Source organism: Pipistrellus hanaki (genome assembly GCF_964339955.1).
Source record: "Pipistrellus hanaki genome assembly, chromosome: 15".
In the NCBI taxonomy this organism is placed as follows: Eukaryota; Metazoa; Chordata; class Mammalia; order Chiroptera; family Vespertilionidae; genus Pipistrellus; species Pipistrellus hanaki.
Genome location: NC_140517.1, coordinates 39,156,767 through 39,184,483, shown reverse-complemented (window position 1 = coordinate 39,184,483; position 27,717 = coordinate 39,156,767). Strand labels below are relative to the sequence as shown.

Genomic DNA, 27,717 nt, shown 5'->3' with positions numbered 1-27,717 from the left:
ATTAGAATAGCTAGGATTACACGTTTTACAGTTAAATTTCTTTGTGAACCCATGAGGTTCCCAGGTAAAATGGGGAACAATTGCTTGTTCCTCTCTGGCTGAGACCAACTTTTCTCCAAAGGGAGCTGTTAGGATTCCTTTATGTCCATAGGGAACAGAAGTGGAGGAGACAGAAGGGAAAGGAAGAAGAGAGGGGAAGGGCAAGACTGAACAAGGAAGCTCTGAGAGCAAAGGATATAGTGGAGGAGGTAGAGAAGAAGGAAGAATGAGGTGTAGGCACTTACCAGTTCAGAAGAGTTCAGAGATAGTCTCTAAAATTTCTTATTAATTATTTTTTTAAAGAAAATTTATCTGTGCATTTTTAAGGGAACTTTTAATTTCCAAATCAGAACACATTTCTCATTCATTCATTCAGTTTAATTTTAAAGTCCTCATTTGTCCATGAAAAAATTAATTTAGGCAACTGCATTTTGATCATTTTATTTTATATTTTAAATATATTTTTATTGATTTCAGAGAGGAAGGGAGAGGGAGAGATTGAAACATTAATGAGAGAAAATTATCAATTGGCTGCCTCCTGCATGCCCACACTGGGGCCTGAGACTACAATGAAGGCTTTTGCCCTGTCCAGAAATAGAATTATGGCCTCCTGGTTATAGGTCGATGTCTAAGCACTGAGCCACACCAGTCAGGTGCATTTTGACCATTTTAAGTTAATATAATTTCTAGTTCAATGTTCCCATTAAAATATATATATATATATATATATATAAAGGGGGGGGAATGGGAGATGAGGATACGCACTGAGCAAAAGGTATTGTACCCGATCATGGCAGCAAAAATGTACTTAGGACTGTGAAACAAGGAAGGGCATAGAAGAAGCAACAAAGAAACCTAGGCTGGGCTCCTTTGACTTACTGAGAAGTCAGAGAAAAGGGTCCTTGGAGACAAGTTCAGGGGGTTAGCTGGGGACAAGCTGCTGCTGCCCATTGTTCACCTGGTTGCAAATCTCACGGGGACCTTTAGGGGATGGGGAATATGTGCTTGTGGGAGAATGGGAAGGGCATGGTCCTTGGAGGGAGTGCACATTTTGTGCAGGTGGAAATCTTAGGGGAGGTCTCAGGGGAGGGTCTTTATAGAATAGTCATCCCAAGTGTGCTCTTTCAGTGTTGTGGTCTCCACTGATTGGTCGATGTCAGGGCAGGAAGCTATTAGTCAATGTAATAGGTCCTGAGGCAGCCCTGTGTCACTTGTCTGGTTTTTCTGCTTTTCTGGGCCTGGAGCTGAAATACAACTGATGCCTAGATGCTATCTTTAGGGAGGAAAATGTCAGGGGGTCTAAACTGCCTGAAAAGCAATATGAAAGATGGCAGGGGGGGGGGGGGGGGCAGAAGGGTGAGCATAGGTTCTTGTTTCCTCAGTTTTGCCCCTTGATAGTCATGTGGAGCTTTATGTCATGTTGAGTCTTTGTACTTGGCTCATTGTCTCTGTTCTGCTCATGTCTAGCAAGTTTCTTCTGATTTGGTGGTAAACATTCTACTAGCCACACAATGACAGCTGGGGAAGTGTTCTCTCTCTTGTTTTCTGTAAGAGCACATGTTGGATTTGAAGTAATTGATCCTTGCCTGGCTGGCATGGCTCAGTGGTTGAGTATCAACCCATGAACTGGGACGTCATGGTTTGATTCCTGGACAGGGCATGTTTCCCAGGTTGCGCTTGATCCCCAGTGTGGGGTGTGCAGGAGGCAGCCAATCAATGATTCTTTTTCATCATTGATGTATCTATCTCTCTCCCTCTCTCTTCCTGTCTGGGGAAAAAAAAAAAAAAAAGTTTGAATGTTTGGAAAACATTCAAAAAGTTGAATGTTTGGAAAACTTCCTGTCAAATAATCCAGGTTATATGTATCCTTTATTGGAAGGATTAAAATGACAAACTCTGTTGGTCTATTGGTTAATAGGGCTACTTATACTTTTTTCCTTTTTGACTCAGCTCTGGTTTCATTTTCTTTCTACGCATTTATCCCTTTTAATCTAATTTTTCAAATATTTGCAATAAGGATGTTCTTGATGTCCTCCTATTGCCTGATGTCTTTGTTTCCCTTTATACTCCTAATATTGCTTATTGTTTCTACTCTCATTTTTAAAAGCAATTTATCCAGAAGTTTGCTTTTTAAAGAATTATCTCTCCACTTTGTTGGTTCTAGTACAAATTTAATGAGCCAAATTTCAATGCAAAGAAAGGCTGGAAAAGAAATAAAACATAAAAAAGAAAACAGAAAAGAAAAGAAAGGCTGGGTGTCCTACAGACTCTCTTTCACCTATTGACATGAAAAGGGAGGGGCTGTGACCAGGAGCCTGGAGCTGCCTCATGACAGAGTGAGGGAGGAAGAGGCTTTCCACGTGTGCTCATCCAGGGTTGTGGTCCCATCCTCTCCTTTTCCCTGAGGACAAAGGCGTCTCTTAGTGATGGAGATGAGACTTGGAATCAGTCAGCAGTGTGGTGAGCAGGGCCAGTTGCGTTACTTCTTTTTTATTTCCGAATAAACTGTTTCTGTGGCTGTTGGGGATGGGGAGGTTGACTTTGGTCTCTTTGATTCTTGGCCACTGAAGTTCAGCAAAGTGTATGTAACTTCATGGATCTGAAAGGGATGAGAAGTGGTCGGTTAAATCAGTGTCCCAGGTCAGGCCCTCACCTTGCTTCCTGTGATTAGGCAGTACCTGCTTTCACCACTTTGAAACCTCTAGCTTTGGAGGATTTTTATTTTCTATTTTCTCTGCTTGCTATCATCCTTTGAATGACCATTAGAAGATAAATTATGCTGCTGAAACCGTTTTGGTTCAATAGATGGAGCGTAGGCCTGTGGACTGAAGGGTCCCAGGTTCGATTCAGGTCAGGGGCATGTACCTTGGTTGTGGGCACATCCCCGGTGGGGGGTGTGCAGAAGGCAGCTAATCAGTGTTTCTTTCTCATCAATGTTTCTACCTCTCCACCTATCTCCCTTCCTCTCTGCAAAAAATCAATAAAATATATTTTAAAAAAAGAAGATAAATTATGCTATTCATACAATGGAAGAGGATACTGCAATGAGAATGAACAAGTACAAATACATACCACAATATGGATAAGTTTCATGAAACCATTTTGAATGAAAGAAATAACACACATAAAAGGGTATACTGTGTTATTTAATGTAAGAGCATAAACAGGTAAAAATAATCTAGCGCATTGGAGGTCAGGATGTGGTTACTCTTTGTAGGGAAGTGACTGGAAGGTTTCATTTTGCAGGAAGATGACATGTTTTGTTTCTTCATTTCAATGCTGCTTATAAGGGTATGCTTAACTTGTGATAATTTATACATTGTTAACATATATATATGCTTTAAGCATTTTTCAACATTTCTGTGTGCTCCACTGAAAGGCTAAATGAGAAGCTCGGTAAAGTTATTATAAATGAAGGAACTAAGACCTCAGACCCATTGGAATGGACATTATCCTTTGACAGGGAGAAAAGAATCAGATTGAAGGCAGAGGAGGGAGAATGACCCAGTGCCTTCCTTATGTTGGGCATAGTGCTGGTGCTTTGCATGTGTTATCTCATTTCATTCCTTCAGCTACTCTCTGAAGTATGCAGCATTTCGTGTGTACAGATGACAGGGTGAGGATCAGAGAAATTAAGTTACCTGCTTAAGGTCACAGAGGAACTAAGAGTTACTGCCAGGATGCAAACAGGATGGGACTAACTCCAGAGCCCACATTGTTGCATGAAGTAGACCCATGGGAATAGTTAACCAATACATCTTGGTTTGTTGCTACATTGAGGAACCTTGAATCAAACTTGATCACACTTCTGTCCTCAAGAGTATCCCATTCTCTATAGAGGTATGTCCATGAGAAAATGAGCCAGTGAAACTGACTGGGCTTACCTTGTCAGGTGAGTTGTCAGAGAGGCCCTCACCTGGGAGTTGAAAGAAGAGTTAGCAATCCATGAAAATGCTAAGCTGTCTTATAGCTTTCCAGGCTAAGTATTCCTAAGCTGTGGTGATTTCTCACTGAAGGAGAAAGGTGGTTGTAGGGGGGTGGTATGTGGCCCATGATAACTTGAGGAAATCGCTTCTCTCAGAGTCTGTGGTCAAACCCAGGGTGTTAGTACCAGCAGGAGGGGTTGGGGTTGAGGGGTGAGGGGGGCAGCAATAGTGACAGGGAGGCCTCAGTCTATTTATGAAATTTTTTCCCCAGTTCACAAGGCATTGTTTTTGCCCAGTTGTGTTTCTCAGCAACAGGCATGAGTGGCAAAGAGGGGCAGCACCCAGAGGACCCAGAGCACCACAAGACAGGGAAAGTCTCACCAAAGGAGAGTGCCCACATCCCAAATAGAGGAGGAGGGGAAGGGGTAAGGTGAAGAATTGCTTTGGAAAACATGGCCATCTTACTCAGGCCTGCCAGGTCTGGCTGAGTGAATCCCTCCCACGGCTGAGTCTCAGGGGGATCTTTTGTGACTAGAAGGGTAGGAGGGCCTATGGAAATCTAAGTTTGGGAAATGGAGATCCCCTCTAAAAGTTCAGAAGGTACTGAGTCCTTGGGACCAGGTTTCCCTGCTAGGGCAGGGCGCATGGTGGAACACCAGCTGTCACTGGTGATGGCTTTACTTACTGTGGTTGGAGGCTGAGGGTTTGTGTTCTGTGAGATCGTGCTGGTCGCTTGCCCTAAACAAATATCAGAGACTGTGACTGCTATTCCCAAGCATAGGCTCTTTGCTCCTTGAAGTAGGAAGGACACTGTCAGCTCATTTATCAGAGTGAGTATTGCCTTTCCCCCTAGGGCTACTCTTCAGTGTACCCACAGTCCCTTCCAGAGTGCACTCCTTTCCTGCTGCACTAACGTTCATATAGGTCCATCACGTTTTAAAAAAATCTTCATCGTATATTTATTAATGTCAGAAAGAGGAAGGGTGAGGGAGAGGAGAGAGAAAGAGAGAGAGAGAGAGAGAGAGAGAGAGAGAGAGAGAGAGAGAGAGAGAGAGAAATACCCCATCAGGTGTTAGAACCTCAACGTTGGTTTGTGTCCTGACTGAGAATGTAGCCTGCAACCTTTCTATGGGACCATGTTCCTATCAACCAAGCCACCTGGCCAGGGCACAAAGGTCTATTATTTATCAATTGATAAAGCCTATTTCTGAGCCTATTTCTACATGGGCACCTTTTGACTTTGTTGATTCTGTTATCATTCTTCATTTATTACCCCAAAAGCCTTTTGTTTCAGCTTTAAAATATATATAAATTTGGAGATTTTAGAGAGAGGAAAGAAGAAGGAGAGATTAAAGCATTAATAATGAGAGAATAATTCTTCAGCTGCCTCCTGCAAGTGCTGTTCTGGCAAGAGAGCCCGCAACACTTGCATGTGTCCTGACTGGGAATTGACCTGTGACCTCCTGGTTCATGGGTCAATATTCAAGCACTGAACCACACAGGCCAGGCTGGTTTCACGTATTTTTAAGGTTCTCTTCCTGTTCTGTCCCTTTGTTTTCCTCTTTCTATCTTTGACGGAGCAAAAACTCGCTTTCTCCTGCTCCTCTTCATTTACTGACTTTTTTCCTTCTTGGACCTTGGTTTTCCTGACTCTAGGACCAAGGAACATAATCACGTCTGCCCAATCTAAACCAGAGGAGGATGGGAACACCATTTCCCAAAGAGAGAGTGGAACAGGAAGCTTGAAGACCAGGGAAGAAGAGGCCTCAGGAATCAGTGCTGAGAAGCAGGGGTTTACGAAGGAGGAGGAGCAGAACCAGGCCCAGAGACAGAGAGGAAGTCTCCTTCCCTCTCCCAAACATGGTCGTCAGCCTTGGAGGAAGTGGGACAAAAGGGAAGGCCATCATACCCTCTAGTCTTTCTGATATACAGGAAGTACACCAGTGCTGCTATCAGAGCTATACCAGCCAGGATGCCAATCACGACGCCAGCAATAGCCCCATCTGAGAAGCCAGGACTTGGTAGTGTTGGATCATCTGTCATGGATAGAAAAGAGAGGAATGAGTGGAGGGGACGTTATTCTACAGTGGGGGTGCCCTGGGAAACAGCTCTCAACATGAAGTAGTCTCTACTGTCCCTGCAAGGAAGAAGTTTCCCCTGGGAGGGTTTCTGTGAGGTAAATAGCTCACTATAGCCTTGTAATTATTTTCTCTCATTGCATTTCTAGGTTGGTGCCCAGACTTGCCAAAATCCCATCCTGATCTTTCTGCCCAGATATAAGTTTGGAGCTTTGGCATTGTTAGAAAGCTGATGTCCATTTTTGTAAGTTATAACTTCCCACCTTTCATGGTTGCGTGTTTTTCTGTACCAGGTGTGACCGCCATGAATATGTACCAGTCACCTCTCCTTGGTGGGGACATAAGTGATGGAAGGTGGTGAATGTACCACCTGCTTTGCACAGACATTCCGCAGGCTCCCAGCAGGGATCTGTAATAAGCCCAATTCTGTAAGCAATGGTTTTCACCTTGTGGGTAACCTTAGCTCAAGGCCTCCCCATCAGCCTTGCAGATACTCTCTTGGAAGGCACTGTAGCCCTGGCGGGTGTTCCTCAGTGGCTGGAGCAATGCTCCCTCACCAAAAGGGCATTGGTTCGATTCCAAGCCAGGACACATGCTAGTGTTCCTCATTGGATTCCAGTGGTGGGTGTCGAAGAGGCAGCTGATAGATAATTCTCTCTCTTGCTCTCCCTTCCTCTCTCTAAAATTAAACACACAGCCGGGTCTGGTGCGGCCAGGCCCGGAGCAGCGACTGCCAGGCTGGGAGTGGCCAGGCCCAGAGCAACAGCTGCCAGGCTGGGAGCGGCCAGGCCTGGAGCAGCCGGGTCTGGTGCGGCCAGGCCCGGAGCAGCGAATGCCAGGCTGGGAGCGGCCAGGCCCGGAGCAGCCGGGTCTGGTGCGGCCAGGCCAGGACCAGCAGCTGCCAGGCTGGGAGCGGCCAGGCCTGGAGCAGCAGCTGCCAGGCTGGGAGCGGCCAGGCCCGGAGCAGCCGGGTCTGGTGCGGCCAGGCCAGGACCAGCAGCTGCCAGGCTGGGAGCGGCCAGGCCCGGAGCAGCCGGGTCTGGTGCGGCCAGGCCAGGAGCAGCGGCTGCCAGGCTGGGAGCGGCCAGGCCCGGAGCAGCCGGGTCTGGTGCGGCCAGGCCAGGACCAGCAGCTGCCAGGCTGGGAGCAGCCAGGCCAGGAGCAGCGGCTGCCAGGCTGGGAGCGGCCAGGCCCGGAGCAGCCGGGTCTGGTGTGGCCAGGCCAGGAGCAGCGGCTGCCAGGCTGGGAGCGGCCAGGCCCGGAGCAGCCGGGTCTGGTGCGGCCAGGCCAGGAGCAGCGGCTGCCAGGCTGGGAGCGGCCAGGCCCGGAGCAGCCGGGTCTGGTGCGGCCAGGCCAGGAGCAGCGGCTGCCAGGCTGGGAGCGGCCAGGCCCGGAGCAGCCGGGTCTGGTGCGGCCAGGCCCGGAGCAGTGGCTGCCAGGCTGGGAGTGGCCAGGCCTGGAGAAGCGGCTGCCAGGCTGGGAGCGGCCAGGCCCGGAGCAGCCGGGTCTGGTGCGGCCAGGCCCGGAGCAGTGGCTGCCAGGCTGGGAGTGGCCAGGCCTGGAGAAGCGGCTGCCAGGCTGGGAGCGGCCAGGCCCGGAGCAGCCGGGTCTGGTGCGGCCAGGCCAGGACCAGCAGCTGCCAGGCTGGGAGCGGCCAGGCCAGGAGCAGCGGCTGCCAGGCTGGGAGCGGCCAGGCCCGGAGCAGCCGGGTCTGGTGCGGCCAGGCCAGGAGCAGCGGCTGCCAGGCTGGGAGCGGCCAGGCCCGGAGCAACCGGGTCTGGTGCGGCCAGGCCCGGAGCAGTGGCTGCCAGGCTGGGAGCGGCCAGGCCCGGAGCAGCAGCTGCCGGGCTGGGAGCAGCCAGGCCTGGAGCAGCGGCTGCCAGGCTGGGAGCGGCCAGGCCTGGAGCGGCCGGGACCGGAGCAACCGGTCCCAGAGCAGCCGGGTCGGGTGCGGCCAGGCCTGTAGCAGCAACAGCCAAGTCCAGAGCAACTAGGTCGGGAGCGGCAGTGACCAGACCCGGAGCAGCTGGTTGTGGAACGAACCAGAGCAACAGAGGCCAGGCCCGGAGCAGCCAGGCCCGAAACAGCTCGCTCCTCGCCTGTACCTGCCCACGGCTGCCTCTCAGACATGGCTGGAAACTTTTGCGGGAACTTGAGGGTCTGCTGAATCAAGTGATGAAGGCTTAGATCTGGATGTGTTGAGTTAGTATAGCGCTGGGGTGTTGATCTGTGAGTGCCTTGGGTGGGGTCTGGATGAGGCTGGTTGACCTATTTGAAAATGTCTTTTGTGTGAAGTGTATCATTGGGCATGTGGAGGTATTATTGATATGAGAAAATGCTAAGTAACAGATTTACTATCTGAAAAGGGATTTACTATCGGGGAAAGGGAGGGAGGAAGAGACTGAACATAAACTGTGCACCTATGGATGAGGACAATGGGGGATGGGGAGGGGGCAGAGGGTGGGGTGGGAACCTGGTGGAGGGGGGAAGAAATGAGGAACCTTTGTAATAATATGAACAATAAAGATTGATTAAAAAAAATAATAATAAAATAAATAAATAAAAAAAAATAAAATTAAACACACACACACACACACACACACCAATAACAGCAACAACAACATTAAAAAAAAGATCGCATGAATAACTGCAATGATCCTGAGAAAGAAGGACAAAGTAGGTGGGATCTCAATACCAGATATCAAGCTGTATTACAAACCTACTATTCTCAAAACTTCCTGGTACTGGCACAAGAACAGATATTTAGATCAATGAAATAGAATTGGGAACCCAGAAATTGACCCAAATCACTATGATCAATTAATATTGGACAGAGGACTCAAGACATTCACTTCAATAAATGGTATTGGGAAAATTGGACAGATTAATGCCCAAAAATTTGAAACTAGACCACCAACTTACACCATACACAAAAATAAACTAAAAATGGATAAAGGTCTTAAATGTAAGATGGGAAACCATCAAAATCTTGGAAGAATCCACAGACAGCAAAATCGCAGACATATGCTGAAACAATATATTTAACCAATACTGCTCCTAGGGCAACGCAAACAAAAGAGAAAATAAACAAATGGGACTCCATGAAAATAAAAAGCTTCTTCACAGCAAAAGAAACAAAACAACAAGAAAGCCCACTGCATGGGAGAACATATTTGGCAATGTTATCTTCAAGAAGGGTTTAATCTCCAACATTTACAGGGAACTCAAACAATATAACAAAAGAAACATAAAGAACCCAATCAAAAAATGGGAAACAGACCTAAATAGATACTTTTCAAAAGAGGACATAGGAAGGCTAAGAAACATATGAAAACATGGGCAAAGTTACTAATCATCTGAGAGATGCAAATTCAAACGACATCTGTAAGAATGGCTATCATCAACAAATCAATAAAGGACAAGTGCTGGCGAGGATGCAAGGATGTGGAGAAAAAGGAATCCTTGTGCACTGCTGGTGGGAATGCAAACTGAAGCAGTCACTGTGGAGACCAGTATGGAGTTTCCTCAAAAAACTAAAAATGGACTTTCCATTTGACCCAGTGATCCCATTTCTAGGAATATATCCCAGGAAACTAGAAACACCAATCATAAAAGACATACCACTCCTATGCACCCCTATGTTCATAACAGCATAATTTACAAGAGCTATGCTTCGGAAACAGCCTAAGTGCCCATCAGCAGTTGAGTGGATTAAAACTGTGCTACATGTACACAATGGAATACTATGCTGCTATAAAAAGGAAGGAATTCCTACCATTTGCAACAGCATGGATGGTCCTGGAGAGTTGTGCTAAGTGAAATATGTCAGTCAGAGAAAGATAATTGTCACATGATCTCACTCATTTGTGGAATATAACGAGCAACACAAACTAATAAACAAAAGCAGATCCAGAGACAGAAGCACTGATGCTCAAAACCTCAGAGGGAAGGTAGGAGACGGTGAGGGTAAGGGGGAGAGATCAACCAAAGGACTTGTAAGCATTCATATAAGCCTAACTAATGGACAGGGGAATGAGGAAATGAGCCGGGGGGGGGGGGGGGGGGGGGGCATAGGAGAATAAGGACTCATATATAATACCTTCATCAATAAAGAAAGAAAGACAAAAGATGGCTCTGGAGGTGTTTCCAACATGCTTTAAAATGAGAGCTGCTGGGGAACTAAAGGTATTGTCCACTCTGCTTCCCTTCACTACTTCCTGGGTTGAATTAAAAGAAATTTTAAAACAGGTCTCTTCCTGAGGCTTATCCCCCTCCTCACCCACTTGCAAATAAACCTAAAGCTGTCTTGTGTAGGAGAATTGTTTTCTATTCATGTCAGAGCAAAAAGTTCTGCCAGCTCCTGGACCATGAAAAAAGTTTCCATTTACGGAGGGTGGTGGCAAACCAGAAGGCGCACTGACATAGGTTGTGGAAATGTTGCTGTTCAGGCAGTCTGTGAGCCCCCAGCTCCCTTTTCTAACCTGAAACAGGCATGTGCTCTCCAACCAACCCGAGAGGGGCACGTGTAATTTCTTCAGAAGTAGGTGATTCCATCCCAAATATTCACCACTAACACCTTTGTTTTGTCCACAGCATTCCCTCCTGGAAATAGGGATGCCCGAGGGGACCTAGCAGAGAGATGGTGCATTGGGAAGTGATAGGTTCTCACCTCATAGGCCCAGGGCTCATGGAGAAAGATCACATTTTAGGAAAGCGATTGGAGCTTCCAAAAGCCCAGGTGGCAGAGTTAAAGGGCAGCCTCCTACTTTCCTCTTGTGAAAGTAATGGGTTGGTCATTACAGATATTCATCCTTGATGATCTTTATGGGCAATTGGGAGGGCTCTTTAGGTTAGAGGGCTCTTTAGCTCCATAGTCACCAAGTCCTACGAGTTTGTGTTCCTGTGACTTTTGCATGAGATCCACAGAGATTCTAGGAAGAAAACACTACCCTAGGCCTATTGTTTGTCTACAGATGTTGTCTAGAGTTACTTAAGACCTTAAAAATAGCATGTCCAAATGTTGTATTTCAAAGACCATCTACAACAGAATTCTTTGGGATGTTTTCTAAAAATGCAAACTTCTGGGTCCCACTCCAGACATTCTGAGTCACATTTTTTATGGGCAGAGCCTAGGAATCTGAAACTTTAACAAGCACCCTAAAGATTTCTTGTGCAAACTAAAGCTTGAAAATAATTGTCTGAAAGGGCAGAATGTCAGGAGTTTTCTGTTTCAGTTTGCCAAGTGAATCCTAAACAGTAATGTTCTATCCTTTAAATGTTCTCTAAGTATTCTTATCTAATAATGTTTCAAAGTTTCAAAACTTCCCATTCAGATGGCTTGCTGTCTTTCAAGGTTAATTCACAAAGATGGATAAATACAAACAAACAAACAAACAAACAAACAAAAAACAGCAAAAGATGGCACCACAACATAAATCTTTCTTTTTTTCCCTCCTACACAATAAAGATTCTTGCCAGGGGAATCTTCCAGACTCCTCCCACTTTCTTTCCTTCACAGGGATATTTTCTTTTCCAAATAAGCATTTGAATGTCTAATTCCATCCTGGCTGCCTCTCAGGGGACGAAAACTAACAAACCGGGCTTGAGACTTTGCACTCCACTTTTCTTTTCCTATATTTAGTCAGTAAACATGTCCCAATGAGTTTTTTGTGTGTAATGTCTCCCTGACCCCAAATTTAAAACTCTTTGCATCTGTGTCTTTTTCCCCCCATTTCTGTTGCCCTCACTAGTGAACTCAAGATTAAGGATTAATAGGAAAATTAGTTGCTGTTATGGGGTACTTATACTATGTGCCAGGCTCTGTGCTAAATACCTTAGCTGTATCTCATCTAATTCACATAATAACTCAGTCAGATAGACATTATTTTCTTTTTACTGATGAAAAAATTGAAGCTTGGAGTGGTAAGTAATGTATCTAAAGTCATATAATTAATAAAGGGTGGATCCTTGACTCTAGGACCACCTGACTTCATAGAGGCTGGTGATAATATAGAAAGAGGTAATATGCAAATTAGGCCCATTCACAGGGTGGGCGTGGCTACAGGGGCGGGGCGGGCGGCACTTCAGGTCTAAGGGCCATTTGCTCCCACCCAGGCAGACTCCCTAGTGGCCCACAGCTGAACCCCAATACCAACCTGGGGTTTACTACTTTACTGGAGCTGCTCACCCCCACCCCCTGCCCTAGGACCAGGCTGCCCGCAGCAGGGAGCCCTGCCAGCCCAGGAGAGCTGAGTGGAGCTGGGGCTGCCTGTAGCCTCTGGGTGGCGGGGCTGCCAGAGACAAGTTGGAGGGGGGGTGGGGGGGGGTGTCTGAGGAGAGAGACTGAAGGAAAAGGAAGCTTCAGCGAAATGGCTGCCCAGGAGCCACAGCTGGGGGTCTGCAGGTGCACTGACAGGCCCCCTGCCTGGGGGGCGGCTAATGCGAAGTGGCCAGCCAGGAGGCGGGCAGCCCAAGGGGTACAGGGCAATGCTGAGCGGGGTGCACCAGGCCAAGGAAGGGGTCCGGAGGGCGGGAATCTGCCTCGCCTGAGGAGAGCGAGGGGCTGCAGTGGCCCCAAGACTCGGGAAAGGAGAGGCAATGACTGCAGGTGTCCTTGGAAGGATGTCCGGGCAGAGTGGTTCGGACCCCCAGCCCTGAGTGCAAGGGCACAGCACTGACGGGTACCACATTGCCAGGTACCCCACTGCCAGGTACCCTGGTGAAGCTCCAGGCGCTAATTGGGCCTGCACTTGAGAGGCCACCACTCCAGCTCCTGCCTTGGCCCAAAAGCAAGCCCATGCCCGCCCCGCCCCCATTTCCTGCCCTCCCCACTGGGGCGCTCCTCCACAGAGAATGCAAAGCCTACCACCTGCTCCCCAGAAGGGAGAGCAGTAAAGAATGGGGGCAGGGGGCAGAGGGCAGGGGAGAGGAAAGAATGTGGAGCATCCAAGGTGAAGAGGTGCTTGAGAAGCCTCATGGGGAGTTTTGTTCTGTTTGCCCCATGGCTGTCCCTTAGGAAAGGTGGAGAGCACAGCTGTGAGGGCTCCCTGCTCACTGAGCCCAGTTCCGCAGCCACCTGCAATTGGCCTCAGTTTCCTGGTCTGTAAAATGGATTAAGCATGTCCCAGTGCCTTCACTGAGCTTTGAGGGCCTATTGAAATATTATATAGAGAGAAAAATGAGGGAAGAAGTGAGAAAGAAAAGGAAGGGCGAGCAACACAAAAGAAAGATTGGAAGGAAGCTGTAAACCCATTGTCATTTAATTAGGGAATATAGTCAATAGTGTTATAATAAAGGTATGATGCCAGGTGGATTCTGGAAATATCGGGGAACACCTTGTCAAGTAGATTGTCTAACCACTATTTTGTAACTAATATAAAACCTGAAACTAATACAAAATAATATTGAAAGTCAAGAAATGAAAATTGGAGTGAAACTTTTATAAATTTCAAAGTTTAAATGAAGGCTGTCAAAGAGAGAAGGGGGAGAATAAAAATAGTGTTTTTCATTGTACCACTTTATTGTCTTTTCAGTACACGAAAAAGGCAGTTGTCTTTATATAGTGTTTTATACTTTTTTAAGTCATTATCTCATGTGCATTTCAGGGCAACTTAAAGATAAGATAATTATTCCCTCCACTATTCAAAGAAAGGAAATCTTGGTGCCTTAGCCCCAATGATTCAATCATCAAGCCTCATTGTAAAACAGGGTTAGTGAAACTTTCTGTGAAGGGTCATATCGATAATATCTATACTAATGAAAGCCTTGGGGGGTGATCAGGTGAGCAGTCGAGGGCATTTGGGGTGATCAGGCTGGCAGGGGGGCTGTTTGGGGGCAATCAGGCTGGCAGGCAAGTGAGCAATTAGGAGCCAGTGTTCAGGGATTGTGAGAGGGATGTCCGGCTGCCAGTTTAGGCCCCTGAAGGGTCTGAGATTGGAGAGGGTGCAGGCTGGGCTGAGGGCCTCCACCCCGCCCCATGTACAAATTTTGTGCACTGGGACACTAGTAGAAGTAATAATAGCAGCTAACACCATGACACATTTCTGCTGTGTGTGACATTTTGCTATGTGTTTAATTCAACAGCACATTAAATATTTAAAACAATACCATGAAGCAGGTATTGTTATTGTAATTTTCTGTTGTGGATTATGAGGCTCAGAGAAGTTGAGAATCTTGTGCAAGAAATTTGTAATTGTAAATGCTTACTTTAAAATGAAAGAAAGATCTCAAATAAGGAACCTAACTTTACAACTTAAGGTACTAGAGAAAGAGAACAAACTAAATTCTCATAAAGATAAGAGTGGAGATAGATAAATTACAGAATAGAAAAACAAGAGAAACAATCAATGAAATGAAAAGTTGATTCCTGAAAAGAGTTTAACAAAATTGACAAAATTTAACCTAGATTGACTAAGAAAAAAAGTGAGAAGACTCAAATTACTAAAATCAGAAGTGAAACTAGGTACATTATTACCAATTCTTTTTAAAAAATATATATATATTTTATTGATTTTTTTTTTTTTTTTTACAGAGAGGAAGAGAGATGGATAGAGAGTTAGAAACATCTATGAGAGAGAATCATTTATCGGCTGCCTCTTGCACACCGCCCTCCCCTACTGGGGATGTGCCCGCATCGAAGGTACATGCCCTTGACCAGAATCGAACCTGGAACCTTTCAGTCTGTAGGCCAACTCTCTATCCACTGAGCCAAACCAGTTTCAGCCATTATTACCAATTCTATGGAAATAATAAGAATTATAATAGGCCGGTGGGAGCAGAGAAAGCACAGAGAAAGATGGCCCAGTCTGAGATCTGGCAGTCAGCAAGAGCATGGCCCCCACAGCCTTCACCCCCCATCCCTACCCTCCCCCGCAGCACCATGCCTGCCCTCCTGTAGCGCCGAAAGCTTTCCAATGCCATGGCCAGGGTGATGCACCAGCATACCATGATGAAGCTGGAGCGCACATGGCAGGAGGAAGAAGAAGTAGACAAGATGATGGAACAGAAGATGAAGGAAGACGAAGAGAGGCAAAAAAAAACACACACGTAGATTTCAGAGAGAATGTCATTAAAGGAAACCAAAGAACAGACCCTAAAGCTGCAAGAGAAGCTTTTGGCCCTTAAGTAGAAGCACCAGCTTTTCCTGCAGCTCAAGGAAGTTTTCCTGGAGGAAGAAAAACAGAAGCGAAAGGAACAGAGTGACTTAACCACTCTGACATCAGCTGCATACCCACAGAGCCTGACTGTTCACAGGGGAACTCATCTCCTCAGCATGCAGGGGAGCCCTTGGAGGACACAATTGCCTAGGCACCCTCATGGCAGCTGACAGAGCCAAACAGATGTTCAGTCCCCAAGTGCTTACAAACCGGCATTATGTGGACTCAGCAGCTTTCACAGGGAACCCAGAGCATGGGCAATTCTAAGGCAGCCCCGATGGGACTGCTCAGCCCCCACCTCACTATGGACCCGCTCAAGCAGCCTATAGCCCTGGTCAGCAGCTCAGAGCACCTCCAGCCTTTCCTGCAGTGCAATACTTTTCTCAGCCACAGCCACAGGCCTATGCTGTGTACAGCCACTTCCAGCCTACCCAGACAGTGTTCTTCCAGCCTGGTGGTGCCCTGTCTCTACAAAAGCAAATGGATCATGCTTACCAGCAAACTGGCTTCTCTGACTCATCCTCCCTGCTCCCTCTGAAGATACTATCAGCAGAGAAATCCAGCTTTGCTGCTACTAGCCAACCTGGCCTCTGTCTCCCATTCCTCCAGCACAGCCAGAACCCAAGATTCTATCACAAGTGACCATCAAATTTCATCTTCAACCTCACCCCACCTCCTACCTTGCATGAGGGTCCCTGGTATGTCCTAGGCCAATGAAATCTATCTGCCAGCCAAAACCGGTTTGGCTCAGTGGATAGAGCGTCGGCCTACAGACTGAAAGGTCCCGGGTTCAATTCAGGTCAAGGGCATGTACCTTGGTTGCAGGCACATCCCCAGTGGGGGGTGTGCAGGAGGCAGCTGATCAATGTATTTCTCTCATTGATGTTTCTAACTCTCGATCTCCCTTCCTCTGTGTAAAAAATCAATTAAAAAAAATGCTTTGGTAAAAAAAAAAAATCTATCTGCCATTGCAAAAAAAAAGAAAAAAATTATAATAGTACTATGAATAATTGTATGACAATAAATTGGATGACTTAGATGAAATGAACAAATTCCTGGAAACACAAAACCTTACCAAGATGGAATCACAAAGAAATAGAAAATATGAATAGACCTATAAATAATGAGATTTAATCAGTGTAGCATTTGACAAAATTCAACATCCTTTCCTGATCAGAATGCTCAAACTATGAATAGAAAGAAACTACATCAACAATATAAAGGCCATTTATGACAAACCCACACCTAACATGACTCAATGATGAAAGACTGAAAGTTTTTTCCTGAGATTAGGCACAAAGGTCTGCCTTCATTTGCCATTTTTACTCAAAACAGTATTGGAAGTCCTAGCCAGCAATTAGAATGAGAAACAAAAGACATCAAAGCTTCAGGATACTACATCAACAAGTGAAAATAAGGCGTGCTTCTGTATATATGAACAATGAACAATTCAGAAAGGAAATTAAGAAAGTGCCATTTTAATAGCATCAAAAAGAATAAAATATTTAGGAATCAAGTTAGCCAGGGACGTGAAAGACTTATGTACTGAACAACAATAAAAAATCATTGCTGGAAAATATGGGAAGACGCTCTGTGTTCATGGATTGGAAGACTTCCTATTGTTAAGAAGACAATACTGCCCAAAGTAATCAACAGATTCAATGCAATCCCCATCAATAACCCAATGACATTTTTGGAACAAAAATAGAAAAATCCATCCTGAAATTCATATGGCATTTCAAGAGACCCCCAATAACCAAAACAAACTGGAAAAAGAACAAAATTGGGGGATTCATACTTCCTTATTCCAAAATTTACTGCAAGGCAGGGGTAATAAAAATAGTGTGGGTACAGACATATAGAAATGGATTAGAAAGCCCAGAAACAAACCCTCATATACATACATGGTCAAATGATTTTGACAAGAGTACCAAGACCTTCCCTGGTAGTTGTGGCTCAGTTGTTTGGGGCTTCATCCCGTACACAGAAAGATGATGGGATCTATTCCTGTTCAGGAAACAATACCCAGGTTGTTGGTTTGATCCCCAGATAGGACATGCGCTGGAGTCAACGGGTCGATGTTTCACTTTTACATCAATGGTCTCTCTTTCTCTCTAGAATCAATTTTTAAAAAGTGCCAATTCCACACAGAAAGGAAAGTACAGTCTTTTCAAGAAATGGTTCTGGAAAAAATGGTATATCCATCAAAAGAATGAACTGGAAATACTTAACATCATATACAAAAAAATGAACTCACAATGGACCAAAAATCTAAGTGTAAGAGCTGAACTTAAAAAAAACTCTTAAAAAGAGAACATAGGATGAAAGCCTTTAAAAAAAAAAATATATATATATATATATATATATATATATATTATTGATTTTTTACAGAGAGGAAGGAAGAGAGAGGGAGAGTTAGAAACATTGATGAGAGAGAATCATCGATCAGCTTCCCCCTGCACACCCCCTACCGGGGATGTGCCTGCAACCAAGGTACATGCCCTTAACCGGAATCAAACTTGGGGCCCTCCAGTCCGCAGACCAATGCACTGTCCACTGAGCCAAACCAGTTACGACATGAAAGCTTTATGTTGTTAGATTTGGCAATGAATTTCTGAATAGCAAACTAAAAGCACAAGCAACAAAGAATCCTATATAATAAAAGGCTAATATGTAAATTGTCCCATGGGTGGGAGTTTTATCAACTGGGAGTTAGATGTGCCTTAAGCACCAGGGGGCGACCCAGAACAGGGAGAGTATAGGTGGCAACTGCATTGGGCAGCAGTGGAGGCTCTGCCAGCCTGGATTGGTGCCAAGAACACAGGGACTGTGGAGGGATGGTGGAGCAGGTGAGTGGGAGGCACCAGGCCAAGGCAGGTGTGAAAGGAGGTTCTAGTTGGTGTTGGCAGGCAGCCAAGTGAAGGGAGGTCCCAGCTGGCAGCCAGCAGCTTCTAGGGACCCTACCTTTGCATAAAATTTTGTGCACTAGGCCTCTAGTAAATATATAAATCGAAATTTATCAACATTTTAAAAATTGTGTTTATGAAAGGACAGTGTTAACAACAAAACAAAAAAAGACAAGACACAGAATGGATGAAAATATTTAAAAATCATATATCTGATAAGGGATCAATATCCAAACTATATAAGTAACTGTTACTCAACAACAACAACAACAACAACAACAACAACAACAACAAAACAATCACATTAAAAAAATAGCCAGAGGAACTGAATAGAAATTTCTTCCAAGAAGATACAGAAATGGCCAGTAAGCACATGAAAAGATGCTCAGCATCACTAATCATTAGAGAAATGTAAATCAAAACCACCATGAGATACCACCTCACACCTGTTGAGATGGCTATTACAAACAAAACAAACAAACAAACAAACAAAAAACACAAACCACCCAGAAAACAATGTGTAGGCAAGGCTGGGGAAAACTGGAACTCTGTGCATTGCCAGCAGTAATATGTAACGGTGCAGCCTCTATGAAAAACAACATGGCTGTTCCTCAAGAAACTGAAAAAAAATTACTATTTGATCCAGTAATTCTACTTCTGGGTAAATACTAAAAAAAAAAAAAATAGAAAGCATGGATTTGAACAGATATTTGTACACCCTTGTTTATAGCAGCCTTATTCACAACAGACAATAGGGAGGAACAGTCCAGAATTGATGGACAGATGAATGATAAATTAAATGTGATGGGTACATGCAACAGAATATCATTGGGCCTTAAATAGGAATGGAGTGGTGATATGTGCTACAACATGGATGAAACTTGAAGACATAATGCTATGTGAAAAAAGGCAGACACAAAAGGATAAATATCACATGATTCCATTTATATGAAGAATCTAGAGTACTCATATTCATAGAAACAGAAATAGAATGGTGGTTTCCAGGGGTTAGAGTTGGAGGTTAGGGAGCTATTGTTTAATGGGTTTTAGTGGAGTAAGATGAAAAAGTTCCCAATGGATGGTGTGGTATGATTGCACAATAATGTAAATGTACTTAATGCCACTGAGGTGTGTACTTAAAAGTTAAAACGGTAAATTTTATGGATAGTTTTTCACATAAAAAATGAGCACACACACACACACACACACACACACACACACACACAACAACCTTGTGCAAGGTGACAGTGAATGACAGACCCAGGGTTGGAAACTGAGTTCTTAACCACTTTGCCATTTGGTTTACTGTAATGTTGACAATCTACTCCCTGTGTCTTCTGTCCGTTTGTCACACCATTGGTAGAGCAATCCTCCCAGGGAGATGTAGGATGGGGCAAGAGGTCACTCACATTGCACGTCCAGCCTGAAGGGGTCACTTTTGCCGGAACCGACGGGGTTGAAGACCTCACACTGATAACCCCCAGCGTCCTCCGTCCTGACGGGGTCAATGGTGAGGGTGCTGTTGTCCTGGGACAGCTTCATCCTGTCCTTGTGAGGTAGAATCTGGTTCTTGAAGAGCCACCGGATGGTGATCCCAATGCCATTTGTGAGGCAGGTCAGGACCACGGCGTCCTTATGCTCTGTGACTGTGGCATTGCTGGCTCGGAGGGCGGGCTTCCTCACTGACTCTGTGGAGAACAGAGGAGGTGAGTAATTGAGAGTGGTTCCTTCCTCAGCCAATCACAGGCCACAGTGATCTCTGTAAAGGTCACCAGTGGAGGACTCTGACCTCTGCAGGGTGAGGACCTTTAGTTCAGGTGACAGTCTGTAAGGAGAGGGCTATACCTCCCCTCTTCCCTCCAGATCACCTCAGGATGACCCCTGGCATGTTGCCCCGAACATCTGTGGTATCAGCACCAGGAGCCTCTTCTCAGACCGTGTGTCCAGTATCCTAATCATCAGGTGGAATTTTCCATTCATTGACTTTTAAAATATATAAATTCTTACTGATTTCAGAGGGGAAGGGACTGGGAAAGAGAGATGAAACATCAATGAGAGAGAATCATTGATTGGCTGCCTCCCTCACATTCCCTACTCAGGATCAAGGTCCAGAATGTGTCCTGACCAGGAAACGAACCATGATCCCCTGGTTCACACGTCAATGGTCGGAGCTCAACCCCTGAGCCATCAGATGGGATCCACCATTAACTTTTATGTGAGTCTTTCCCAGACCTTTCTGTGATTTTCTACTCATTCACACACAGCCTCTCTGGTATGGTGGCTACACACAGAGATGGAAAGGCATTTCCTGTTCGTTAAATAATTTATTAGAGAATGAGAATGAACTAGCCATGACCTTAGGATCTGGAGAAGTTTCAATCTAAAGGATTTCTCAGTCTGAATAGGACTTTCACTCCCTGGCCTATGGATTGAATATCAGGGGGAAGAAGTCACTGTTTGAACAAGAGGTTGGTAAGCTTAGCTTCCTCCATAAACTATACACTGTGGCACTGCTCCTCCTGTCTCATGAAGGGTCTTCCTTGATAAATCTACCTACTTGTCAAGTATGCACCATTGCTCACTGCTCTCCTCAGCAATGCCACATATGCTCCTGTCACACAGGGTTGTACAGTTGGCGACTTCAGAGCCAGGACACAGCTTAGAGTAGGCTCCCCTGTGGCTCACTCTCTCCCCATTTCCATGCAGCCTGGTCTGAGGGAAGCTGTGGTGTCGGAGGGTGACTCAAAATGGCCAAATTGAGGACAGACCATCCATGAACCTTCACCACAGACCCCTGTCCCACCACAGAGGGCAAAGAGAAGCAAGTCAACAGGTGAACCTGAAGCAGTGTAGGGAGCAGGGATCTGTCCTGCTCACCCCTCCTCAGAGGAGATTTCCTCCTTTAGTTTGGGGAATAGGTGAGCTTGCTCAAAGCCTGAATGTTCTTTGTAGCACATAGAGTAGGTAACAGACAAGAGGTGACAGTAGGAACGTGTTAGTGACAGAAGAAGCAAGTTGACCTTGAGGACCTATGTTTTCCCCTCTGGGAAACCCCCTTCTTTCACCACTTGACTCTTTCTCAGGCTGAGAGAGCCCCCTCCTCATTTTCCAAGGCCGGACTCCAGCTCTGCCATGAGAGATCATAAGAGCAAGAGATGAGAATCTACAGAGATGTAGTGAACAGGCTCAGGGGAAGACTTTGTGATTTGCTTGTGTCCATGGCTACAGGATAGGAGATAGCACCCTCTAGGCTCTATTCTGAAAACCAGAAGGGCTGTACCCCACAGCCTGGTCCTAATAATGTAAGAGGCACTTACCACAGACTCTGAGAGTCTTGACCTTGGTCCTCTAGGGATGAGTGACAGAGTTATGGGTGAGGCAATTATAGTATCCACTATCACCTGCAGTGATGTTGGGGATAAAATGCTCCTGTGTGGCTTGCTGGGCCTCCAAATGATATACTAAGAATACTCTATGCAGGTTAGAGATCGAGTGGCAGGAGAGGCTGAGGTTTGCTCCTGGTAGGTAAGGGTCTTCTGAGGGGGAATTGGTGGTGTGGGGTCAGGGCCATCTGGAGCAAAGAGGAGAAAGCCACACATGATGTAATCAGAGGGAAGAGGAAGCTCCTGGTCTTGTAAGGGCCACACTCTCCCTTTGAGCTGGTTTTCAGACCATTTTTTTGTTTGTTTGTTTTTTGTTTTTAGATCCAATTCAACTCACACTAACAATCAATTTGAATTACATAAGTTTTATGCAGACTGCTTGCAGAAATTCTTTCTGGGGTCTAAAGGAGACTTCCTAACACTCCTGTGAATGTGAAATTAAATCATTTTTCCTTATTGGAATGAAATATGAAAATTTTTTTATATGTAGGCAACTTTTTGATAGATGCATTTTACAATTTGCAATAAATGAAACAACTATTGGGATGCATTTTATATAAGAAATCTCTACCCAAATGCATGTTTCTGTGATTTGACTTTGCTACCAAAATACAGAGAATGACCTGACTGTTGACACTTTTTCAGTGATATTGCCTTCTGAGTAGATACCATCACTGCCAAGTATTTCTGCTCCGAGAGCAGTTATAAAATGAGTTAGAACAACTGCCCTCCTCTGAAGCAATGGCTGTTTATGTGCAGAATGCTCTGCATCCCACACACAACTCTTTCTACCCCTCCAAACAAAAAGATGAAGTGCTGGTGGCCAACTTTAGCTATTCTGAAACTTCCACTTCACAGTATATTCATACAAATTTATCTTTACTATTGAAAATATTATAAACTAGAGGCCCAGAGCACAAAATTGTGCATGGGGTTGTGTGTTCCCCAGCCTAGCCTGCACCACCTCCAATCTCAGACATCCCTCTCACAATCTAGGTCCTAGGACCTCTGGCTCCCAACCGATTACCTGCCTTCCTGTTTGATTGCCTCTAGCCACTTCTGCCTGCAAGCCCAATCACTCCAATCACTCCCCTTCCAGCCTGATCGATGCTAACTGCTTGATTGCCTTTAACTGATGGCTTGATTGCCTCTAACTGCCCTCCCCTGCCAGTCTGGTCACCCTGAACTGTCCTCACCTGCCAGTCTCATCACACCTAACTGCTTTACCCTGCTGCTGGCCTGGTTCTCCACAACTGCACTCCCCTTCAGGCCTGGTCCTTCCCAACTGCCCTCCCCTGCTGGCTTCTTTCCCCCAAACTATCCTCCCCTGCTGGCCTGGTCACCCCTAACTTCTCTACCTTACAGGACTGGTTTCCCCCAACTGCCCTCCACTGCAGGTCTGATTGCCCCCAACTTCCCTCCCCTCAGGTCTGCCCCCCGCCCCAACTGCCCTCCCCTGCAGGCCTCGTTCCCCCAAACTGCCCCCCACTGCAGGTCTGGTCCCACAAACTGCCCTCCTCTGCAGGCATGGGTCCCCCCAACTGTCCTCCCCTATAGGCCTGGTCCCCCAAACTGCCCTCCCCTGCTGGCCAGATTGTGTCCACATGGGGGCAGTCATCTTGTGTATTAGTGATGGTCAATTTGTATATTACTCTTTTTTTAGATAGGATGTTCTCCATTAACCGCCTACACCCTACAGCAACCACACACCCAGCCTGGTTTTAAAAAGCCTGTCTCAGCCCAGCCAGGGTGGCTCGGTGACTGAGCATTGACGGTTCAATTCCCAGTCAGGGAACATGCCTGCACTTGGGGCTGTATTCCTAGTGTGGGATGTGTAGAAGGCATCAATGATTCTGTTTCATCATTGATGCTTCTATCTCTCTCCCTCTACCCACCTCTCTGAAATCAATAAATATAAATATATCTTAAAAAAAGACCCAACCATAACCTCCTGTACTTACTGAACCTGAACCTGAAACATTAACTTGTTTGTCCTGTCCCAAGATATGCCCAGATGTGCCTAGTATAGGAACTCCTGGCCACCCTGGGTTTTGGAGTTCATGTCTGTATATGTGGACCTGAAAAGGACAGATGTAGCCTGGCCAGAGGCTGTGGATTTGGGTGGACAGCCTGGCCGAGGCAGGTACAGAAATTATTCACGGAGAACATTCAGGGTGAATGGGTCACTGCGGCCTGCACTTACTGGGTTCTGGTTTCACACTCTTAGGATCCTGTGTCATTCCTTGTGAGAAGGAGTAAAGCGAGAGTCCTGTTGTCCTTGGACAGCTGCAGAATGGCATTGACCAGGAGACTCTACTGTTGATCAACCACAGGTAGGTGGTGTCCTGAGCCTGAGGTTCACACATTAACACAACAGGGTCCTTGTCTCAATGGTTGTAGTTGTTGCTCGTGATGCTGGGTTTGGGGAAATCCTCTGTGCAGGTAACAGAGAAAGCACTGCCCTGTGTGGTACCTTGACTTCATCCCAAAGCTTATTTCATCAGAGTTGACAACTTTTACCTCTCAGCCAACCTGAGTTTTTAAAAGAATAAGGCAGGTCTGTGCATCACAAGACAAACAAATGCATGAGGATCTGAGCCCTCAGAGAATTTAAGGCTGCCTGCTCTAATTCTGGGAGAAAAAGCATAGGTTTTCTCAGGTGTCAGACAAATATCAGGGTTTGATCACAGAAAGACACAAGAATGGGAGTCAGAGACCACCCAACACCTGTCCTGGTTCCTCTCTGACCAGCTGACTGCCTGGGTGACTTGGGGTCTCACCTGGAATGTGCAGGTGCTGAGTCTCTTCCAGCTACACAGACCTACATTGCTTTCACTGAAGTCTCACATTCCAGGGTTAACCTAGAAATGAGTAATGATGGGCCATCCAATAGTCCTTAATCCCCTAGAGGACTGGGCAGTGTGGCCTGGAACTTGGTGTCTGAGCAGAAACAATACACGGGAGACCAGAAGCAAGTCTAGCTGTAAGTTCAGTACTCAGGTTGCACAGGAGTTCACTGAGGACTGATATGAGACAGTGACCCCAGAAAGGGTAGAGTAAAGTCCAGGAATGATTTAGAAAAGAGTGAGGGACAGGAGAGCTGACTGGCAGTGGCAGCAAAGCCATGCTCTCTGCCTTTGGTCTTGTGGAGATGGGGGAGCATGAACTTGCTGAAGATATGGCCCTCATGGTCCATTTGTGTTTGGCAGTTATGAGATAGATTTTGAATTGAACTGTGAGAGAATATGTGAAAATCAATATGCCCCAAAGATATAATGCCATTTTTGGGGGAGGAATATCTGTCGTGAGAGCATGAAGGTCATAGACCAAGTTCTACCATACAATCAGGTCACACTAGAAGATGCCACAGTGGGTTTGATATGAGGGACTCCCTGGGATAGAGAGAAGGTGAGTCCTGCTAAGAGAACAGAAGTGACCAGGGGTGAGTCCAGCTGTCTCTGCTGCATAAAAGGAGGGATGGAACCAGATTGGTAGAAAGGACATGTTCCATGTTAGTAAAGCTAGGGAGAAGGTTCCTCCCTGTTTCTATGGAACAAGGTCCCTCCCTGTCAGGCAGATGAGGAGGAGCCTCCTATATGACATGTGGCATGTGCTCCTCCTTTTCTTTCTAACTCAGGAAACATCTGAAGTTTAGTAAAATTCATTTAAATTGGGCAGCGTCTAAGAGGAAGTAGAGTGGCTGGTGCATCTCACCATCTGGACACATGTGTATGAAACAGTGAAGCAGTCAGATGGTGAAGGGTCACCAGGCCCACCTGGGAAAGGTCTCAGGAGCCACTGGGAGGAATGGGCGCCTCCCACCAGGATGAGGATGTGAGTCACGAGTCAGTGATGAAGAGCATAAGGACCTTGGAGTGGAGGAGAGGCCTTGGCATGACTCACATTGGTCAGTTGCAGTCTGTGTGATTCTGATTGAGTGACTGTAACTCAGTTTTCCCTGAATGAAACCGGATAAATGGTAAAATGGTCTCAGGTTTGCCATGTTGCCTGTGAATGAACCTTGAATCTTTCACACTTTCCTAACCTAAAGCTTAGAATAGAGGAGCTTCCCAAGTTAGTTAACAGCCCCTGTTATTATTTGTGTCCGTGAGAGAGGATGCCTTGGGCAGATCCCTGGTGGACTAGGAGCTTCCAGGATCATCTTCTCTTTTCCCCCTGGGGAGACTATCTTCCTCTTCCTTCCTATGTTCCCCAGGGCAGTTGGCTAATGGCCTGTGACCTTGTCCACATAATCCCTACGCATGGTCTCAGGTGAAGGAGCAGGTTCTATCCCTCCCCAGATGTGGCTCCTGAGGCTGAGCCCTGGCTGGTGACCACCTCAGGAGGCTTGTGACTTGGGCACCTGAGAAATTGTTGCTGCAAGTCAGGCCTGCCCACAGATCAAACCCTTCTGCCCAGAGGCTTCTTGGGTTTCCTGGAGTCATGATCCCTGGGACAGAGGTCTGGGGGAGGGGCTTCCTGAGTTGAACTTCTGTGTGAAGATCACAGAGTTCCCCAGGCCGGGACCTGCATGAGCCCTGCAGGGTAGTTCTCTGGGTCATGGTTGAGAGGGGCCCAGGGACCTGGATGAGACTGGTCTCTCTCTGCTGAGACACTCCCCTCAGACTGGCTCTTCTCTGTGGCAAGTGTCTGCAGGGTTGGAATATGGGAAGGAAGGTTTTGACCTTAGGAAGTTTGTCTCCACTGTGAGTCCTGCACTAAATGCCCAAACCCAACCTGGAATGTGAGGCAGAGGGGCATGGAGGCAGAGTGAGTCCAGGGCTGTCAGTCCTGTGTGTGAAGTAGAATATGCCCCACCAGACAACCAGAGGTCAGAGAGCAATCACTCACGGTAGACACGGAGCTGTCCAGTTACTTGTTTGTTCTGCCCATTTTCGTCTATGGCTAGTAGGGTGTAGTATCCTGTGTCCTGCAGGGTGACTTTCTGGAAAAGCAGGGATCCATTGGGGTATATTGTCTCTCGATTGCTGCTTGCAGGCCCGCGGTTAATTACTTGAGTGTGTGCTATATGTGATACAATGTGAAGGTCGCTGTTAATATTTTCCCCTTTGTACCAGGAACAAAACAATAGAGCTCCAGGCAGGTTGTGGACACGGAGAAGCACATCCTTCCCTTCAGCAGCATTGGGTGGCACTGATTCAATAGTGAGCTGGGCAGTGGTGGGCAGGCTCCAGAAGGTTAGGAGTGAGGCTAGGAGGGAAGAGAGAAGATGATCAATATTTGCAGCCTTGGGTCCTGACCAGGTCTGTTTATCTCTCAGCCTTGGTGTGTGTGTGTGTGTGTGTGTGTGTGTGTGTGTGTGTGTGTATTTCCTATGGTCAAGTCCAGCAGCATGGCCACCATGACTTCAGCACCTCTGACCTTATTTCCTTCTTATAAATTCTCAAGTGGCTGCCTGAGGTCCAGAAATGCTCACAGGCACTGCTCAGACCCTTGCTGACACTAAAGATATGTGTCTCCACTTTCTGACGGGACCCTGTTCTGTTCTCTTCATGGCACTTGTGGGGACCTGACATCACATCTAGATCTTTCCTTGTCTGTCTCCTCTCCAGAGAAGGTGAGTTCCCAGGGGGAAGGGGCTTGTCTGCTCTGTTGTACCCCCAGGGCCTGCAGCAGGCTGAGGTGCCTGTGGGTGAATGAATGAGTGCTCCCTGGGTCCTGCACCCCTGGGCGGCATGAGCCCATTTCTGAGGTTGGTGGTAAAGACAATGCTTAGTGACCCTGGTTCATTTTTTCTTCTCTCACTCTGACACAAGTTGATGTTATTATCACCAGTTTTCAGAAATTATTTCTCAGTGATAAATAACTTGTAAAACCATAATTAAGGTTTTCCTGCCCCTCACCAGCTCCAGATCATAGGATTGTACAGATGCTGAGCCCCTCCCCCGCCCTACTCTGCTCCCCTGTCCTCTCCCCTCAGGTCCAAACAGAAGCCCTCTGTCCCTTCTCAGAGCACTGTGCTCCCCAGGAGACCACAGCCAGTCTCTGTCTCCCCTCCTCTTGTTCACCCCAGGGATTGTCTCCCCTCCTTACCAGTCAGCAGGAGCCCCTGAGGGGAGATGCACCCTCTGTGGGCAGGGGCTGAGGAGGACTCCATGGTGTCTGCTGTTTGTTGTGTCTTTCCCTCTGTGAGAAGAGCTTGAGGTTCAGAAACACTCACTCACAGGCCCTGCTCTCTCTACTGGTGGGACCTGCTGAGCCTCCTCTAG

The 27,717-nt window shown here is 46.5% G+C and overlaps 1 protein-coding gene, 1 long non-coding RNA gene and 1 pseudogene across 5 annotated transcripts in view; 2 read left to right on the top strand and 1 right to left on the bottom strand.

Annotated features, from left to right (window-relative positions):
- Positions 1–852: 852 nt before the first annotated feature.
- Positions 853–27,712, bottom strand: LOC311633072 (cell adhesion molecule CEACAM21-like). 3 transcript variants are annotated; one of them, XM_084905299.1, is made up of 7 exons: positions 27,542–27,712; positions 26,339–26,698; positions 19,514–19,792; positions 5,875–6,001; positions 4,651–4,703; positions 3,924–3,955; positions 1,826–2,638 (listed from the first exon to the last, which is right to left on the bottom strand). In XM_084905299.1, the coding sequence occupies exons 1-7, from the start codon at positions 27,603–27,605 to the stop codon at positions 2,519–2,521; spliced, it is 1,035 nt and encodes a 344-aa protein (XP_084761425.1). In that variant the 5' UTR covers positions 27,606–27,712; the 3' UTR covers positions 1,826–2,518. The 3 variants fall into 3 exon arrangements, with proteins under 3 accessions (XP_084761427.1, XP_084761425.1, XP_084761426.1); XM_084905301.1 differs by lacking the exons at positions 1,826–2,638; positions 4,651–4,703 and adding an exon at positions 853–1,797; XM_084905300.1 differs by lacking the exon at positions 4,651–4,703.
- On the top strand, positions 14,922–15,840 carry LOC311633076 (G protein pathway suppressor 2-like; annotated as a pseudogene). Its single transcript has one exon. The product of its transcript is annotated as a G protein pathway suppressor 2-like (transcript).
- Positions 23,713–27,717, top strand: part of LOC311633083 — a 114,888-nt gene continuing 110,883 nt past the window's right edge. Inside the window, exon 1 of the long non-coding RNA XR_014796897.1 lies at positions 23,713–23,820. This is a non-coding gene — a long non-coding RNA (uncharacterized lncRNA). The remainder of the gene's footprint in view (positions 23,821–27,717) is intronic.

Excerpts from the sequence above, each read along its gene's own strand:
- LOC311633072 (XM_084905299.1), bottom strand. The coding sequence starts at position 27,605 with ATGGAGTCCTCCTCAGCCCCTGCCCACAGAGGGTGCATCTCCCCTCAG. Across the intron at positions 26,699-27,541 it reads TCAGGGGCTCCTGCTGACTG|CCTCACTCCTAACCTTCTGG; the intron begins GTAAGGAGGGGA and ends CTTCCCTCCTAG. Across the intron at positions 6,002-19,513 it reads CTTCAGGCTGGACGTGCAAT|ATGATCCAACACTACCAAGT; the intron begins GTGAGTGACCTC and ends TATCCATGACAG.